Below are 17,786 nucleotides of genomic sequence, written 5' to 3' on the forward strand. Positions count from 1 at the left end.
AGAAACGACAACAACAAAAAAGAAGCCCTTAACCGCTGAGGAAATGTAAGACTTTCCCAACCTGTCACCGGCACGGGGAACTAAGGGAAACGTTGACAGCTTTGAAGCTGCCCGCGACGGGAGCTCGGCCAGCCGCGGGGGGCGGGAAAGCGGGGCGCGGGGAGTTTCCGGGCCGCGGCGCGCCTTTGTCCCTGGCGGCAGGTGCGGCAAGGCGGCCGGGCCTGTCCCGAAGCCCCGCCGCCGGGCCCCGCCCCGCGCTCCCGGCCCGACCGGCGCGTCCCCACCATCGGGGCGGGGCCTCCGCCGCTGCTCCCGCCCGCCCGGGCCCACACAAAGGCCCGGCAGTCGGCCGAGAGGAAGCGGCCCCGCCCGCCCCGGGCCCGGCCTTACCCAGCCGCTCCGCCGCCTGCAGCCCCGGCCGCCGACCGCCGCGCCCCGCCCCGTGGAAGCCACGGCTGCTGCTATTGCTCCTCCGGCCGCGGCCGCTGCCGTCGCTCCAGCACCCGCCGCCCTCACCGCCCTCACCCCTCCCGGTTCCGCCGCAAAACCAGTTCCGCGGCCGTCGAGCGAACCCGGCTCCGCACGACACTGCGTGCGCGCGCGCACGGGGCAGCGGCGGCGCGCTTTACGGCAGCAGCGTGAGTGCGTGACGCTCGGCAGAGGCCTCAGTTCGCACGTGGCGCCTGTAGAGGCACGTTGTACCTGAGAGCGCTGGTGTAACTTCGGGCTCAGGCCTTTCGGCTTCCACTATGAAGCGGCCGAGTGAGTGTGGTCAGGGGGCGGGCGTGGAGGGGGCGTCTGTGTCTGATGGTCGACGAACCCACCAGGGTTCTCCGTCTCCCTGATCCCGCCTAGAACTGAGGGTTGGAAGGCCCCACGTGAGCCGCGCGTTCCTGTGTGCAGAAAGTCTGGGCCCCAGGGATGAAGATCAGGCCAGAGGGTCATGAAGACCCAGTGTCTGAGCCAGGTTTCGGGCCTGGCGTTTTCCCTTGTGCAGCCTCGTTCGGTCTGAAAACACGCACTGTTCGATTTTCTTCTGTGATTCGTGCTGTTTGACAGGAAGTGGCAGATTTGGGGTTATACGCTCCTGTGTACGATCCCAGTCTAATCTAGGAAGGTGGAAGTAGGGAAGTTGGATCTACAACGAATCTGTTGAGTCAGATTCTCAGGGACTTGACTGGTCCGTGTTTATTTTTACCACGCGCCCCACACGATTCTTAAATTATGTTTCAGAGCCAGTTAATGCAAAAATGGATGTGACCTAAAGCGCGGTCATCAAAAGCTAAACAAACTGATCATTTGTGGATAAATTCGATTTTGAAAAACAGTAAATTAATCCTTTTGTGATGTGCTGCTTTGTAGAATTAAAGAAAGCAAGTAAACGCATGACCTGCCACAAGCGGTATAAAATCCAAAAAAAGGTAAGTCTTGGAAGAGTTGTGAAACTTAAAGTTAAGTTAAAGTTGAGCAACTTAAAGTTGCTCAGTCGTGCCCGAGGCCAAGGACTATATACTCCATGGAATTCTCCAGGCCAGAATACTGGAGTGGGTAGCCTTTCCCTTCTCCAGGCGATCTTCCTAACCCAGGGATCAAACCCAGGTCTCCCGAATTACAGGTGGATTCTTTACTAGCTGAGCCACAAGGGAAACCCAAGAATGCTGGAGTGGGTAGCCTAGCCCTTCTCCAGCGGATCTTCTGGATCCAGGAATCTAACCCGGGTCTCCTGCATCACAGGTGGATTCTTTACCAACTGAGCTACCAGGGAAGCCTGGCAGAGTTACAGGGGTATGCTAAATTGATTTCCTGCCCCAGAGCTCTGGGTTAACATTAGTATGATTTCACTAATGGAGGTTTAACTGGAACAGAGGTTAGAAATGGTGCAAGCTCTTAGGAGGCAGAAATAATTCAGTGACATGTCTGTAAATTTTGATCACCCTAGTAGCAATTGCTGCAAAAAGAATCCTGGTGACATTTTCTTGCTGTTTTATACATAAAGATGCATGTTCTGTTTTATGGTTAAAGTTCTATGTTTCTAGGTTATTTTATAGATAAACTGCAGCCACATTGGCTACTCACTGGAATTCTCTTTAGTATTTCTTTAAACTGATAAAATACCATTATGGTAGGTTCGAGAGCACCATCGAAAGTTGAGGAAAGAGGCTAAAAAACGGGGTCGAAAGAAGCCTAGGAAAGACCCAGGAGTTCCAAACAGTGCTCCTTTTAAGGAGGCTCTTCTTCGGGAAGCTGAGCTAAGGAAACAGCAGGTAAGATGTATTAGCTCACACTTTCAACAAGTGGTGTGTGGGTGTGTGTAAAGTTACAACAAGAAGTCACTGGCTCATGCATGTCTCTTGTGGCTTGAACACAGCTTGAAGAACTGAAACAGCAGCAGAAACTTGACAGGCAAAAGGAACAGAACAAGAAAAGAAAACTTGAAACTGACCCTGATGTTGAGCTATCTAACACAGAACCTGTAAAAGAGGTAGGGGTTACAGTCATGGAAAGTGGAAATGAGTTACATCTGCTGACCTTCTAATTTTGTGTCCTTTCCCTTGTCTTTATCCCCCAGGAATTAGGGCAACACAAAGCTAAGAAAGCCAGGACAGGCAAACAGAATCCGAGGAGGCTGTACTGTCAGGAACTTAAAAAGGTATTGTGGTCTAGGTTAGTGTCTACAAGTGGTTGTGAAGTTTAAAAGACTGAAGAATTATCTTTTTTTTCTCCTGACACCAACTTTATAGAAGTGGAAGTAGAGTTCTCTTGAGCTGGAGGAATTCTTCAGCAAGTTGGCTTGGTCTGTTACATTTAGCTGAAGGAAATATTTAAGAAAAAAACCAAAAAACTTATATTGTCACACCAGGTCTTAGTTGCAGCACACAGAATCCTTAGCTATAGCACGTGCGATCTAGTTCCCTGACCAGGGATTGAATCTGAGCCCTCTGCATTGGGAGTGGGAGTCCAAGCCACTGGACCCCCAGGGAAGTCCCCAGAAATACTCTTGTGGTTTTAAATTTTTGCATGGGAACAGATCCCCATAAGCATGATTTACAGGAGTGGCATTTGGTGTTAAAATAACATGTTGATACAGTGGCTTTTAAAGTAGTAGTAGTACTACTCTAGTAGTACAAAAGATTCTAAAATACTCTGCCGAAACCTACGTAAGCAGGCTCAAGGGTGTCTTGGGGTAGCAGCCCCATCCCCAAGACCTTATTCTCCTGAACTCACTCCCTCCTGTGAAGAGACCCTGGCAGTGTTTCTCAGCAGCTCTTGGCAGGGCCATAAGGATCTCTCAGCCTACATGATTCAGAATGGGGAGGCTGCATCTTTAGATAACCGGAGTGTTTCCACTCTTGAGATCCACTTTGATTGGAGGCCACTGAACAAACCTGTGTCTGTCATGTAGGGAATGGTGAACACAGACATGGGATTCACCTCTGAGCTCACTCTGTTGAAAAGACAGTGCCAGTGTACTTACATGGAGGGTGGTGCCAGACTGAGTGATGCTGTTCTGATAGCTTCTGCTTTGACAGGTGATTGAAGCCTCAGATGTTGTGCTAGAGGTGTTGGATGCCAGAGATCCTCTTGGTTGCAGGTGTCCCCAGGCAGAAGAAGCCATCATCAGGGGTGGACAGAAAAAGCTGGTACTTGTATTAAATAAATCAGGTAGGTGAAAAAGGTAGACTCTTTATGTTCCATATGCACTAATGAGGTATGAGGAAAACATCTGAACAGTCTTATTGTCTGTGAAGACTCGTAAGATCCAACTCTGACCTCAGTGAAACCAGTGCATATGCATGAGCTCTTGTTGCCAAAGACAATGCTAGGCTAATAATAAAGAGTGTAAACTTTCTATACTCAGCTTACTGTGTAATGTATTTCACATAGGCAATGATGACAGTGCCATATTCCCCACACCTGCACAATGTCCATATGTGGCAACATTTAAATGAAATACATGGTTATGTATCTGGGTTTAAGCAGCACGGACAGAAACACCCAGAAACAGAAACCTGTGAAACAGTAAGGATAGAATCTAAAATTACTCCTAGGGGTCAATAAACTTGGTTGCTACCTAATAGTATAATTCTGGAAGCATGGCCCTAAAGTTAGTACAGTAATAATCTTGACTTAATCCTGAAAAGGTGAGCAGTGCAGAGGAGAACTGAAGAAATACAGAGGTGGATGTACTGAATTGTGTTAAACAGAAGCATGTCAGGGTGCGGACATTCTCCCAGTCTTACAGTTCAGTTACTTTTTAAAACGTGGGGAAAGGCAAACCTGAATGATAGCCATAGCTTACTAGACTTTGCAAATTCATCTCAACAAAATGAGCAGGATTTTATTCCTAATCCCTATCAGATTTGGTACCAAAGGAGAATTTGGAGAACTGGCTAAGTTATTTGAAGAAGGAATTGCCAACAGTGGTGTTCAAAGCCTCAACACAGCGGAAGGACAAAAGGAAGAGTAGCAAGGTACCCTTAATATAGTGGTGGGAAATGTGGTTCTTTCAGATGGGTGAAACGTGATGAGTGTACAAAATCTTGATTAAAAAATGAAAACTTAAAAGATCCAACTCTGATTTCATCCAGAAATAATCTGAAAGGCAATGGAATGTGGCAATTTTAATAGATGGGCTTTGGAGCCAGAGTGGTTGGGATTTGTCTGGTGGGTTGTCCAAAGTAGTTAATCATTTTGGATTTTAACTTCTGGAGGTAAAGAAGAAAGCTGCTCCATTCAAAAGTGAAGTCTGTGTTGGAAAAGAAGGCCTTTGGAAGCTTCTTGAAGATTTTCAGAAAACTTCCGGCAAAGCCATTCATGTTGGGGTAATTGGTGAGTTTCAGTTCACCATATTTTATATCTTAGCTCATTAAGCACAGCTTGGCACTATAGGTAATGTCAGCTTCTAAGAGCTCTGATGACTTGAATTAATCATCTTTTCCTGCCCTTCCATTACTTGTGCAAGACATGAAGATACCAAGAGTGGTCTTAGTGTTGAAGTGAGGACACTCAGATCCAACTCTGATCTTGCTATAAAAATCAGGCAGGCATAAAAAGAGACAGTGGAAATTTTATAATTACCAGCATATAATGCCTTTTGTAATGTGTGGATTTCCCATTTGTAGGTTTCCCAAATGTGGGGAAAAGCAGCGTTATCAATAGCTTAAAGCAAGAACAGATATGCAGTGTTGGTGTATCCATGGGGCTCACGAGGTAAACTGAGTTCCATTGTTGTAACATTTCATTTTGGATGAGTAAATATGGTTTTGGTTATTTTAAGGGAGACAATATTGTATTTCTATTTACTCAATTTTTCTACTCAGTGAAAGGTGGGGGACTGAGCCAGCGTTAGACTTGGGGAAGAATGGATCTAGTAGAATAGCTGCCCACAATCTAGTTTGAAAGATGAGCAAATAGGTTGGGAGAGGGGAAAGCTGCCTTAGAAGTGATGTTCAAACCTGAACTTGAAGTGAACAGAAGTCTGCCAGGTAGAAGAAGGGAAATACTTCTGACAGGAAGCAGCATGTGTTTAGGTCATTATGTATATAAGCTGAAACACATAGTGTTTCACTTTAGAAGGGGAGTGTGTTTTAATGGTTTTAGATAAACATGAAGCAAATGATGATAAACTGGATCTGACAGACTGTGCTGAGTTTGTTCAATCCAACCCTGAGCTTCGTGTTCTCTCCCTTGTCCTTCAGGAAAACCAGTGCTCCGTCAGTTACCATCTTTCTTGTTCCAGGTGCATGCAGGTTGTCCCCTTGGACAAACAAATCACAATCATAGACAGTCCATGTTTCATTGTCTCCCCACTTAACTCTGCTCCTGCACTTGCTCTGAGAAGTCCAGCAAGTATTGAGGTAGTTAAACCCCTGGAGGCTGCTAGCGCCATCCTGTCCCAGGCTGATGCCCAGCAGGTAAAAGAATCCCCTTTTCCTTGAGTTCCATCTGTCTTTCACTGTAAGCTTTTTTTTTTTTTAAAACAACAGTCATCTATATCGGATAAATGAGTTTTGTTTTTCTTTTTTTAAGGTAGTACTGAAATTTACTGTCCCAGTCTTTACGAACTCTCTGGAATTTTTTACTTCACTTGCTCAGAGAAGAGGACTGCACCAAAAAGGTGGAAGCCCAAATGTAGAAGGCGCTGCCAAAGTGCTGTGGTCTGAGTGGACAGGGTAAGGCTTCTTTCTGTTGGCTTTTGGATGATCACATAGAAGAAAGGAACTGATTTTTGACCATACTTTGCTTTTAATACCAGTGCTTTCTTAGGTTACTATTGCCATCCCCCTGCATCTTGGACTCCTCCTCCACATTTTAATGAGAGCACTGTGACAGACATGAAATGGGGCTTTGATCTGGAAGAACTGGAAAAGAACAATGCATACAGCATACAAGGTGAGCATGGCTTGTGTTAAATTGCTATCTTCATCAGCTGCCAGGCCAGTGAAGGTCTTATCTGTTCATGTGGGCTGTGTTTACTTTTCCTAGCCATCAAGAGCCCTCATTTAGCCAGTAGCATCCTTTTCCAGTCATCAGGTCTGACAAATGGAGTGATAGATGAAAAGGACATACCTGAAGAATTGCCAAAACAGAAAAAACAGAAGCAGGAGCAGGGGGAGAGCTATGAAGATGTCAACACGGATCAGGGAATTGTTGACAAAGAAGGTGATGTAAGTATGTCATGCATGAGTTGTTTAAGCTAAAGTAAGTTTTCTATAGAGTTATAATGTACAACAAATGCAAAGGAGCTAAAGGCAGAAATAGAAATTAAAGTATCTATTTCATGATTTAAGTTTAAGGCTTGCAATCATTAGTCTTGATTTTGTACATCCTTTACTGTGTACTTCCAGATACTTTTTCTGGGTACATAATTAACTTGGATTAGTGAGCAGGCAAGGGCTACCAATACTGTCTCTCTCCCATAGGATGAGAGCTTAGACATGTCCCCCGCAGAGGAAGCCTGTGAGGCACCGCCTGAGAAGTCTCAAGCAGGTGAGTGGGGTGGAAAGGTCTTCCAACAAAGGAGTATGATACAGAATTACTTTTACCTTTTTTTTTAAAACCTCACTTTTCTTTCCAATATAGATAAGCAGTCTGCACCATCTTTTGTCTTGGATAAAACGACTGAAGAGGAAGATGATGCTTATGACTTCAGTACAGATTATGTATAATAAAGCCTTGCCCTGTAGAGTTTTTTTCTTGGTGGTAGATTTTAACATTGTGAGCAGACTGCTAAGCTGTTCTGCATGTGATGTATGTACCAGTTTGTTAGTGGTTATGATGTAAGCTATGTAAATTTTGTGGGTATTTATATAACAATGTATTCATTAAAAAAAAATCAGGCAACTTAGCATCTAAATTCTATTAAAATACATCTCTTAAATAGTTAGCGGGTAGAAGTAAAGTTAAAGCAGATACCTATTGAAAAATGAAGTTTTCACTTTATTTACACAGGTCACAAAATTAAAACCAAGTAGCAGTGACGAACTGGCTGTAGCAACCGTATCTTAAGTCCATTCACCTCTGGTCAGTCAGCACCATCAGCAAGCGAACACTTGGTAAGGCAGATGGAGGCATATTTATAGTCTGTCTGGGAAGCTGGCTGCCAAATGGGACAGTCTATCCTCTTACCCAGCTGAAATGTCCCTTTTTCCATGGGTTGGTGAAGACAGGCACTGAAGCCTAGCTAGTGTTACTTCCCACACACACTGTCTTCCAGGATTTCCTGAGAAATGCTTATAGCACAATTCGTATTTTACTTTGTATTTGAGATCTCCACATGTCTTCGGATTAGGCTGAATTTGCCTGTTGGGTCCGGAATATACCATTTTTCCCAGACATCAGTATATGAAGCAGTTCTTCCCCATGGCTTAAAGTGCCCATTCCAGTGGAGTAACTTGGCAGCCTTTACAAATTGGGGTGAATATCGTTTTCCAGCACTGGAACCTTACATTTAGAGAAAAAAGAGCCAAATCATTGTACTAATCAGACACAAGACTGCAGATAACTTTAGGCAAACAATCTAGTCCATTCCTGAGGGTGGTTCTTCATAGACACTTTACTGCTTAGGCTCTTGGTTAATTACCTACTTACCAAGGTGGCGAACATTCCACATAGGGTCAATGGTGGAGTGCTGTTGGTAAAACACAATCAGCAAAGGCGGTGTTGTGATGCTGCCAGCCAGTGTTCTGCTATATAGCCCCTCTCTGGGTGGGAGAGAGAACAATTCCTGTTAGTCAAGACTGCCAGGGTTGAGAGAGAAGAGTTTTCAGAGCTAGGCCAGTTACATAACTTACTCTACATTGAGTTTCATCCATTTTTCCAGCTGGTTAGTTATATTCTGTCTTCTCCATTCTGTCAAGTTTGCAACAAAAACTCCAGGATTAAATGAGCAGGTGCTGGCTTTCATGGAAAGTTTACGAATTCTTTCCTTCTTATAGTCAAGATATCCAATGTAATTGTACTAAAAACACAATTGGGATATATAGTATGTTTACCACTTCAAACAGTAATTTGATAACCATTCTGCTTACTTAAGATTTCTCAGATAATTAGCAAAGGGCTCTACATAAAGCAATTAGAAGTGACAGTTGGGATTGCAAGTTGACAACAGGAACCTAAGCATAAAGCCGGATATTCAAGGAGAATTAGGTTGTCAAATCCATAAACCAATCTAGGAAAGTAGCCTTGAGTTTTAGGATGAAATAACCAGTGAATAAAATGTAGCTAAAAGGGGAGTACAGTAAATTTACAAGGTCTAATAAATAATTTACCTGGTTCCCTGCTCCACGGATGACAACTTTAGCAGAGGTTGAATCACAGTCTTCTGAAAATGCAGCTGCATGTCCTGGCTTCAGTGGTGTATTGTACAGGGCAAGAATATCACCTGAAAAAACATTAAGGTTTAGGCTGGAAGTTGTCCCAAGATGCCTATTCCTCCTACTTTAAGTAGGTAAATTAAGGTTTTTAGTTGGAGTTTCAATATCAAACTTGTAGAAATTAGTAGAATGAATGTACAGAGAAGCAGAAGGATAGAGTAGACCTGATAAATAATGTAAACCAATTCAACATAATTAAGACTTATATATAATTTTCACACAACAGTAGGTTACAAATTCTATTCAAGTTCCCATAGACTGTAAACTAGGAGACACTGGAACATATCCAGGGACATAAAACAAGGTGCAAAAATTTCATGGTCTAAAGGTATTAAAATCAAACAGAGTCTGTTATCACTGTGGAATTATGTTAGAAATCAGTATCAAAAGATATTTGAAAGTAATCCACGTACTTTCGAGTGAAATGTGAAAGATGACCTTTTATAGGGTAACCATAAGTAAGACAAACAGTACAGTCCACAATGGACAGAGAGCAGCAATGATGTGGCATTCTTCAGTACCTTGCACGATTACATCATCATCCATGTATATGGCCTTCTTTGCTCTGGGAACCAGAATTGGCAAGTAGAACCTTGCAAAGGTTAACTGGAAAAAGAAAGCATTGAAACAGGATTTTAAGTGGCTGTGCTTTTGTTTACTAGAAATTCCCAGGATGCTGTCAGCATCCATGCAAGAGAAGAAATCCAAAGGTCTCAGAACTTCCAGACTTGGTCCCCAGGGAAGTATAATCTTTGCACTGTACCCAGTTATGCAGGTATTCCAGCCATTTTCTAGTACTACCAAGTACAAACAAGGATGCATGGAACTCACTGGTTTTATGGATTCCCCCTGGTCAGGATCCTCCTTTACTTTCCCTTCCAAAAGTTTAGTGTCAAAATTCACAATTTTGTACCTGATACTTTTCAGGTTACTGCTGCTGAGCCAGGACCTGGTGAAAATAAACCACCAAATATCAGTTTTAAGTAATAATGCCCCAAATCACAGCCATGTCTCTGCTTTCCAAGACCCTAATGCAAGAGAAATCCTGAGGACCACATAGGTGTCTTCAATTCCCTTCACCTCTTGAGTTCTGGTATCCTCATCTGCTGTGAGTGTTCCCACTGAAGCCCCTTCTTGAACCAAGACTCTATGGTAACAGAGCTTACAAAGGCTCATGCTCTGATCAATCTGACACCAAAGCTGCGGTAGAAAAATTCACTATGGAATTGAGGTGATCCCGTCACCACCTGGATTGTTCAACTTCTGTCCCTCCAAATACATGAGTGAAGAAGATGAGTCAAGGTATGACGGTAGTGAAAGCTAGTTAACACAGGGGGCAAATCCGTCTGTTAACCTACACACTCACTGAGTACCTGAGTCTAAGGTATCAGACCTGTGAGAAAAGTCAGTGTTCCCTAAAGATGTCCAGCACATTTTTCCTAGGGCCATTTCAGATCAGCATTTTGTGGATATTTCTATTTTAATGCAATATTTGTTTCTATTTTAGATGGTTTCTTGAGTTTTTAAAAATGGAAAAATTATTCATAACAACTTTCACAAAAAACATGAACCATGAAGAAAGGCACAGAACTCTGACCACTATTAACCTATTAAAATTTTGTAATAACTTTGTAAATCTTAAGTCAAAACATCTTCAAAACAAATTTAAGACTGCCCATCAGACTGGGTTCTATAAATCATAATACTAAGGATCATTTACTAAGCGATTATTATGTGGTAGGTAGTTTACATTTTTTTTTTTCATTTACTTGATAGAACAATCCTCTAGGTTGGATATTTACATCCCATACTTAGAGATGCAGAAATAGGTTCCCAGGGGTTAGGTCTATACTCACTTCACCAGTCTACCTTGCTGTTGCTCCCCCGTCCCTTCCAACTCTAAACCAGAACTACTCAAGAGCATGTTCTGGAAGTAAGGAACTTGTAAAAGAATGTAAGTCAACACACTGCTTCCTTCACTGAGGAAGTTCTTATTAACAAAAACAAATACCTGTTTGAGTTTAACAACGTGCATAGTAAACAGTTGATTCACATCTTGGCGTGAGTTGCTTACACATTTCTGCTATCATGGAGACATATTTATGGTACAATCATATGGAAAAAATGTGTTTATATGTGGTATAATAATTATACAAGAAAAATGATTGTAAACACTGAAAAAAAAGATTACTCGATTGGCAGCTGGCCTGCTCTTAGAGTACCCCTGAAGCAGAGCCATCAGGCAGGCGGCGCTCACCGGAGGTGGCCTGCTGTGCCGTTGAGTGTGACAATGTAGAAGATCACGTTGGAGCGGGTATTGTGCTGGATGCTGTTTATGGCTGCGATGGCCCCTCCGAGCCTGTCTTCAGATGCAGCGATGACCACAGGAATCTCCTCTTCTCTCCCATCAACCACATGCTGGGGAGCATTTGGGATAAAGTCCACTGGCTGAAGCCCCACAATTCCTGAATCTGCAAAGAACGCACACAAGGAAGGTACTAGGATACAATCTCAAGAGCTTTTCTTACAGATCCCAACACATGAAAAGAGGTTAGCTGATCTGTACATCTGTGTCTCTTTTTCTGTTTTGCATATAGGGTTATCATTACCATCTTTTTAAATTCCATATATATGTGTTAGTATACTGTATTGGTCTTTATCTTTCAGACTTTTGGACTCTGTGGGAGAAGGCGAGGGTGGGATCTTCTGAGAGAATAGCGTTGAAACAAATATACTATCAAGAGTGAAACATCACCAGCCCAGGTTGGATGCATGAGATAAGTACTCAGGGCTCGTGCACTGGGAAGACCTAGAGGAATGGGATGGGGAGGGAGGCAGGAGGCGGGATGGGGAACACATGTAAATCCATGGCTGATTCATGTCAGTGTATGGCAAAAACCACTACAATGTTGTAAAGTAATTAGCCTCCAACTAATAAAAATAAATGAAAAAAAAAAAAAAAAGAGAGGTTAGCTGAGGGTTATGATACTTAGACCTCAATCTGTCTCATTACAATGTGAACCACACAGGCCAGAAATTGTGTGTTTTCCTGTATGTAACCAGGCCTTGGAAAAGCGTTTAAAAAAAACAGGCAGCACATGGAATTATGATACACTACTGGTAGGAATATAACAGGATCTTTTTAGACTATATTTTGGCAGTTTGTATCAAGAGCCTTAAACAGGTACATGGCCTCTGACCCAGTAATTCCCTTGTGTCTCTTAAGAACAAAACCTGAGAGGGAACCAAAAGTCATAATTTTATTTACAACTACGAAAACCTAGAAGCAAACTAAAAAACAGTTGTTTTTCAAACCATGAATCGTGTCCCAGAAGTATGAATGAAAGTTAATTTAGTGGGTCACAATTAGAATGTGAGCAGGAAAAGTTTCTGAATTGGAACAGAACAGTGACTTAGAAAATATCAGAATGCATCACACACAGCAACTCCAAGTATTGTTTTGTAAACCTTCCTTCTTTCATAGTATGTCCATTCATTTACTCATTCATCATGCACTGAACACTGAGCACTTACCATGTGCCAGATAATATCTAGGCACTGGGGTTATAGCCATGAATAAAACAGTTAAATCTTTACCACTGTGAAGGGCAGATAGCCAATATACACATGTATGTGTGTGTGTTGTATGTAACACATTCATATTGCGGGGTTGCCGTCAAAAAAATCTCAAAGTCATTGTACCAAATGACTTTTTCCTATAGCAAAAAGTAAACTATGTGGCATTAAATTTACATTTGAAGAGTTTTGTCATGGTGACTTACTTAGGATATAATTATGTGAAAAATCATGTAGTTTATATTAATATATAGTATAATCTCAACTATATGGAAAAAATACACAGAGGTAAAAAACTGGACTACAAAGGGAAAATTTTAATATTAATAGTTATCTCTAGGCAGTGAAATAATTTATTCAATGAATATTTATTAGGCACCTCCTATGTACCAGCCACAACTGCCCTCATGGAGCTTGAATGCAGTTTATAAATGCTCCTACTATCAGGAGCATGCATTACTTTCTGTAAATACATACACACACACACACATACATTATATATATATACACACACACACTATTATAAAACATGCTATTAGAGCATTCAGTGAAAGTTAAGGGAAAGCTATTGGTCTTTTCATGCTCTGGTCAAGGATGGTGGGTAACAAGTCAAAAATTACTTTTGACAAACCCTCTGAAGCCTCAAACATTTCTCAATACCAAGGCAGGGCAATATGAACAACTAATCTAAAATAAGTGGCAGCAGAGTTATACAACAATGATCTTTTAAATCAGCAGAAGAGGTTTTATGGTTTCGTTTTACTACTAGAGTCCTGCTGATATGGTTCCACATGTTAAAGGAAAGTAACAGGTGACCAGACTGATGATCTAGTGAACAAAATAGGAATCAGACACCAGCAATATTAACCTGTCACCTTCTGAAGCCCTGCCCGACTGAAATGTCTGCAGATAACACCCTATAGTGGCTCCTTTCTCTAAGGATTCTAATTTGGTAAAAAAGGAATCTTTGGTGAGATCAAATGCTTAGCAAACAATCGCCCAGCAGGGAGAAGGGGACAGGCTGCTAGAGCAAAATGAGTGCCACCTGCCTTTCTCAGAGGTGTTAGCAGCTTCTGTAGGGCCAAGCAGAAAGCCTTCTTTTCTTTAAATCTAGTGATGTAACTTAGAATGTGGGACACAGGGAATTCCAGGTTCTTAACAGACAGCAAGGCTGTAGTCAGGGTTCCCATACCTGAAACCTCATTCCTCAGCAAACTGCTCAGACCAAGGAAGTTATGGTGCAAAACCAGTAAGAAGAGAGCAACAGCCAGGACCAGGATGATGATGTTTACTGAAACACAGAGGAGAAAGCCCACATTACATTTCTTTACCTTTTGACCAAGTAAAAGATAAGACACAGCTTTCTCAGTGGCTTAGCAGCAAAGAATCTGCCTGCCAACACCAGAGACCCGGGTTCGACCCGTGGGTCAGGAAGATCCCCCGGAGAAGGAAATGGCAACCCACTCCAATATTCCTGCCTGGAAAATCCCACGGACAGAGGAGCCTGATGGGACGTGACTCAGCAACTAAACAACAAAATAACAACTGTAGACAGAACGTACCTTTACGAAATGACATCTTTCTCTTCTGTCTTATATAAGTATTAGTTATTAACCCTACAAAACAAAAACAAGCCCCCAAAGTCAGTAGGTACATTAGAGTGGCCATCAAAATGCCTACGCTTTTATTCAGACAGAAACAAAAAGTGAATATATGGTATATTCTGCCAGGAACTTGTTTTGAATTAACAGCTTCCAAGAACCCAACTTGAGATCTGAATTTTTTATAGCAGTCATAATAATAAAATATTTCCAATAACTTAAAGCCTTGTGTACCATACGCCACTAGACAAAAAGCAAAAGAAATTCTACCAGGAGGAATACCCAGTAGAATTTAGGGGTCTAGGGGTCTAACCACTATGGAAACATTTTCTGAATGAATTTCTACTTAGAATTCCTAATTAGACAGGGGCTTAGTTGTCTATGATCAAATAAACTGAGGTCAACCTCATTGGTACAAAATATCCGCTATTCCAAATTGTATTCTATTAACTCATTTCTAAAGGCCTTTGAAAAGAAGAAAAATATATTGAAGGGCTATTTAAAAAATTGGGAATCACAGGCCAGATTACAAACTTGGAGAAAATAATTCAGACTCCCCAAGTACACACAAGGTGAGGGTGGGATGATCTGAAAGAATAGTACATTACCATATGTAAAACAGATGACCAGTGCAAGTTCAATGCATGAAGCAGGGCACCCAAAGCCAGTGCTCTGGGACAACCCAGAGGGATAGGATAGGGAGGAAGGTAGGAGGGGGGTTCAGGATCCGGGGGGACATGTACCTGTGGCCGATTCATGTTGATGTATGGCAAAAACCATCACAATATTGTAAATTAATTATCCTCCAATTAAAATTTTAAAAATACACATTCCTTCTCTCACTCTTCTTTCTAAAGCAGTACATGTAAAGTATACTATACCAACAGATTTCCTCTCTGAAGAATATATATCATTATATACCCTGAGCTAGACATGACTGAGCAACTTCACTTTCACTTTTCACCTTTATGCATTGGAGAAGGAAATGGCAACCCACTCCAGTGTTCTTGCCTAGAGAATCCCAGGGATGGGGTCAGACAGTCAGACACAACTGAAGTGACTTAGCAGCAGCAGCATGTGTCTCTACTTCCTCTTGAGGACTGAGGCTGACCTATAGATGGTGGCAGCCTGGGGGCTACTCAGTTCTAGTGTCTGCCGGCTTGGAGCCAATTTCCACCAAAACTGAAGAACACTATCTCACTTTAATGAATCTCATTTAATGAACAGTATAAAGGACAATGGTTTAGCTCAACAATGTCCAGCAACAATTACTTACAGGTAGTATCCTGGTCAAGAGGCACAAATATTTGTGCTATTGCAACTGGCCAGACAGAAGAAAAACACAATCCTAGCAGGTATCTGACATACTTAAGTAGATTTGCATGGCAAAAACCATTTGCTCCAAAAACTCTTCCATGGTTATCTACATACAAAATCCCAGTTATTATGGAGTGTGTCTGATCCATAATTCCTTTCCTGGTGTAATTCCTGGTAATGGAATTCACTGATCTGAGTAGAAAGAATTCTCAAAGCCAAACTGCAGGTACATGCAGGATGTGCAAAAATACTGACTATATTTTTGCTAGAGTACACAGCTGTGTAAAATTTGATGAGTAATATTCACTGTCCACTATGAAAATTAATATTTTGTTTAGAAATGATAAGACCTTCACATTCCCAAATCACTCCACACACACACAGCAGCTGTTCCCAGAAATATGGGTGAAGAAACCTTAGGGGGAAAGAACACTTTATGTTTCTCGTCTTGCTGGCTACCTGCACTAGTACCCATATTCTCAGCGGTCTTTTCTGCTTTCCCTCCTATTGCTATATACTCCCATGGAAGGCCATTCCACTCACGCTTTGCAACCTATCCTACAATTGATTCCTTGGTGCAGCAACAGCAAACTCTTTCCCTCTCTGCTGGAACACACTCTCAGCAGCATATTATCATGCTTTGTATCTTCCAGTTAATTAAAAAACAAAAAGACACCCCTTCCCAAATCCCAGTAGACTCACAGACCCATTTCTCTGCTCCCTCTCACACAAAAAGCTTGAAAGGATTGAAAGTCTCCAGCTCCAGTTTCTTTCCTCCTGTCCTCTCTTCAGCCTCCTCCAACCAGACTTCTGGCCCTACTTCTCCATTCAAACTGGCGTTGTTCGAGATTACAGAAGACCAAGGTCACCTTTTGGTCCTCTTACCCATCCCCTCAGAGACCATCAATAAAGCTTACCACCCCCCTCTTCAATTATGAAATTATCTCATTTATTTGATTTGTTTCTTCATTCTGTCTTCCCTGCTCTTTGAGAACAGTGACTCCAGGGAAAAGTGTATACTGGTGTATCCTTGCCATCTAAAACCATGTCTGGCAAATGGTAGTAGATATGTGATACTTGTTGAATGATCTTGTTAATCTAGGAGCAAGGCTGGTTCTCAGCCCTGAAAGGGAACACCATCGTTAAAAGTAATCACGGAAACAAATTCCAATGGAGATCTCTCTGAAATAAAATCTGACAAAAGCAGTCTCCTTTTCCCGTAAGTATCTTTATAGAGCAAATACCATAAAGTCTCTACAGCAACTGCTACCCTGTAAAGTGCGTTTAAAGAGGGATAAACAGAGGGATATGTCTATGGCTACATACAAGAGAAAGGGCTTAGTCTCCACCAGATTGAAAGGTGGAAAAGGTACTAAGCGTGTACATCCACTTTCTCCACCTCTTTATATGGCTTGCCACTACTTGGCTTTCAGCAATTAAGGGAGCCTCCCTCAAATCCCGCATTCAGTTGCATCTCCCCTAAGCTCTCACAAATCCAGGGCTTCGCTACCCCCAGAGTAATCCGGTTTATACTTCTGGGGTTACGTGGCTGTCTCCCTTGACACATTCTGGACTCCAGGAAGGCAAGGGCCTGTTGGTGGTCAGGGCCATATCTTTGGCCCAAAGCTTGGCACAAAAAAAAAAAAAAAAAAGCTGCGGGATGTATTTGCGGATTAATGAATGAGGGCGGCAACCAGACACATCAACCTGGCCCTGGAGTGCCCAGAATCCCAGCGTCTGTGAGTGACTCTGGCGCGCAACACAGCATAGAGGCCAGCGAGCCAGTAGGGACCCCCCAGGCCCAGGTTTCCCACACAGTTTCTCTCTGGAACGTGGGTCTTCCACCTTCCTCAGAGTAACGGAGGAGGGCCTCAGCTTTTGAGAGAGACACTGGCATAGAGAGGGAGAGGGAGAAAGAGAGAGCTGTGCGAATCCTCGGCGGTCTGAGTCTGTAAAGGGGCCAGAGAAGCCCGCCGAGCAGCCTGGGGGTCCCCGGGCGGGAGCTCCCCACACTGGTACGAAGGGGCCGGCGAGAACCCCTCCCCGACAGGATACCCTTTCTCTGGATGAAGGGTTCTGGGGTGGTCCCTCTCTAAATTCTGGTGTTCCGCAGAGCACACGCTGGGCCGGCTACCCGCCCAAGCTCCGAGACCCCGGGTTGGGGTTCCAGCCAGCAGCTCCCCTCGGACGCTGCCAGGGGCAGCCCTTACCTGCAGTCCGAGGAGGAGGAGGAGCCGCTCCCCGCAACCCGGCCCGCCCCGCCAGCTCAGCGCCCCTGCCGCAGGCCCCGGGGCCCAGCCAGCCGCCGGACCGCCCGCGTCGCCTGCACTCCGGACAGAGCCCGCCCGCCCGCTAGCTTCGCGGCCGCCGCGCAGTCCTGCAGACCCCCGCCCGTCGGCCGCTCGGCCCCCGAGGG

General features: G+C 43.4%; 3 protein-coding genes and 3 non-coding genes across 46 annotated transcripts in view; 4 read left to right on the top strand and 2 right to left on the bottom strand.

Annotated features, from left to right (window-relative positions):
- The window catches only part of PBRM1 (polybromo 1), a 106,294-nt gene extending 105,744 nt beyond the window's left edge, over positions 1-550 (bottom strand). For 17 of the 39 annotated variants that reach the window (XM_043442501.1, XM_043442521.1, XM_043442507.1 and 14 more), the window contains exon 1: positions 391-550. The gene's annotated coding sequence lies outside the window, so the exon portion shown is untranslated. The remainder of the gene's footprint in view (positions 1-390) is intronic. The other 22 variants (XM_043442490.1, XM_043442488.1, XM_043442484.1 and 19 more) reach the window with 4 other exon arrangements.
- Positions 551-568: 18 nt separating this feature from the next.
- Positions 569-7,348, top strand: GNL3 (G protein nucleolar 3). Of its 2 annotated transcripts, none has more exons than XM_043442546.1 (15): positions 569-762; positions 1,363-1,421; positions 2,127-2,264; positions 2,369-2,482; positions 2,570-2,650; positions 3,531-3,663; positions 4,360-4,472; positions 4,713-4,830; positions 5,124-5,211; positions 5,741-5,915; positions 6,031-6,173; positions 6,257-6,393; positions 6,487-6,668; positions 6,924-6,990; positions 7,084-7,348. In XM_043442546.1, the coding sequence occupies exons 1-15, from the start codon at positions 750-752 to the stop codon at positions 7,167-7,169; spliced, it is 1,647 nt and encodes a 548-aa protein (XP_043298481.1). In that variant the 5' UTR covers positions 569-749; the 3' UTR covers positions 7,170-7,348. The 2 variants fall into 2 exon arrangements, with proteins under 2 accessions (XP_043298481.1, XP_043298482.1); XM_043442547.1 differs by having other exon boundaries at positions 4,719-4,830.
- On the top strand, positions 3,707-3,783 carry LOC122425233. Its single transcript, XR_006264776.1, has one exon. It is a non-coding gene; the product is annotated as a small nucleolar RNA SNORD19 (small nucleolar RNA).
- LOC122425235 lies at positions 4,510-4,591 on the top strand. Its single transcript, XR_006264778.1, has one exon. It is a non-coding gene; the product is annotated as a small nucleolar RNA SNORD19B (small nucleolar RNA).
- Positions 5,605-5,681, top strand: LOC122425234. The gene has a single exon (XR_006264777.1). It is a non-coding gene; the product is annotated as a small nucleolar RNA SNORD69 (small nucleolar RNA).
- Positions 7,349-7,419: 71 nt separating the features above from the next.
- Positions 7,420-17,766, bottom strand: GLT8D1 (glycosyltransferase 8 domain containing 1). Of its 2 annotated transcripts, none has more exons than XM_043442548.1 (10): positions 17,581-17,766; positions 14,015-14,068; positions 13,645-13,743; positions 11,134-11,347; positions 9,708-9,825; positions 9,398-9,482; positions 8,772-8,884; positions 8,295-8,461; positions 8,092-8,204; positions 7,420-7,944 (listed from the first exon to the last, which is right to left on the bottom strand). In XM_043442548.1, the coding sequence occupies exons 2-10, from the start codon at positions 14,028-14,030 to the stop codon at positions 7,754-7,756; spliced, it is 1,116 nt and encodes a 371-aa protein (XP_043298483.1). In that variant the 5' UTR covers positions 14,031-14,068; positions 17,581-17,766; the 3' UTR covers positions 7,420-7,753. The 2 variants fall into 2 exon arrangements, with proteins under 2 accessions (XP_043298483.1, XP_043298484.1); XM_043442549.1 differs by lacking the exon at positions 17,581-17,766 and adding an exon at positions 17,426-17,446.
- Positions 17,767-17,786: the final 20 nt, after the last annotated feature.

Source organism: Cervus canadensis, chromosome 22 (assembly GCF_019320065.1).
Source record: "Cervus canadensis isolate Bull #8, Minnesota chromosome 22, ASM1932006v1, whole genome shotgun sequence".
NCBI lineage: Eukaryota > Metazoa > Chordata > Mammalia > Artiodactyla > Cervidae > Cervus > Cervus canadensis.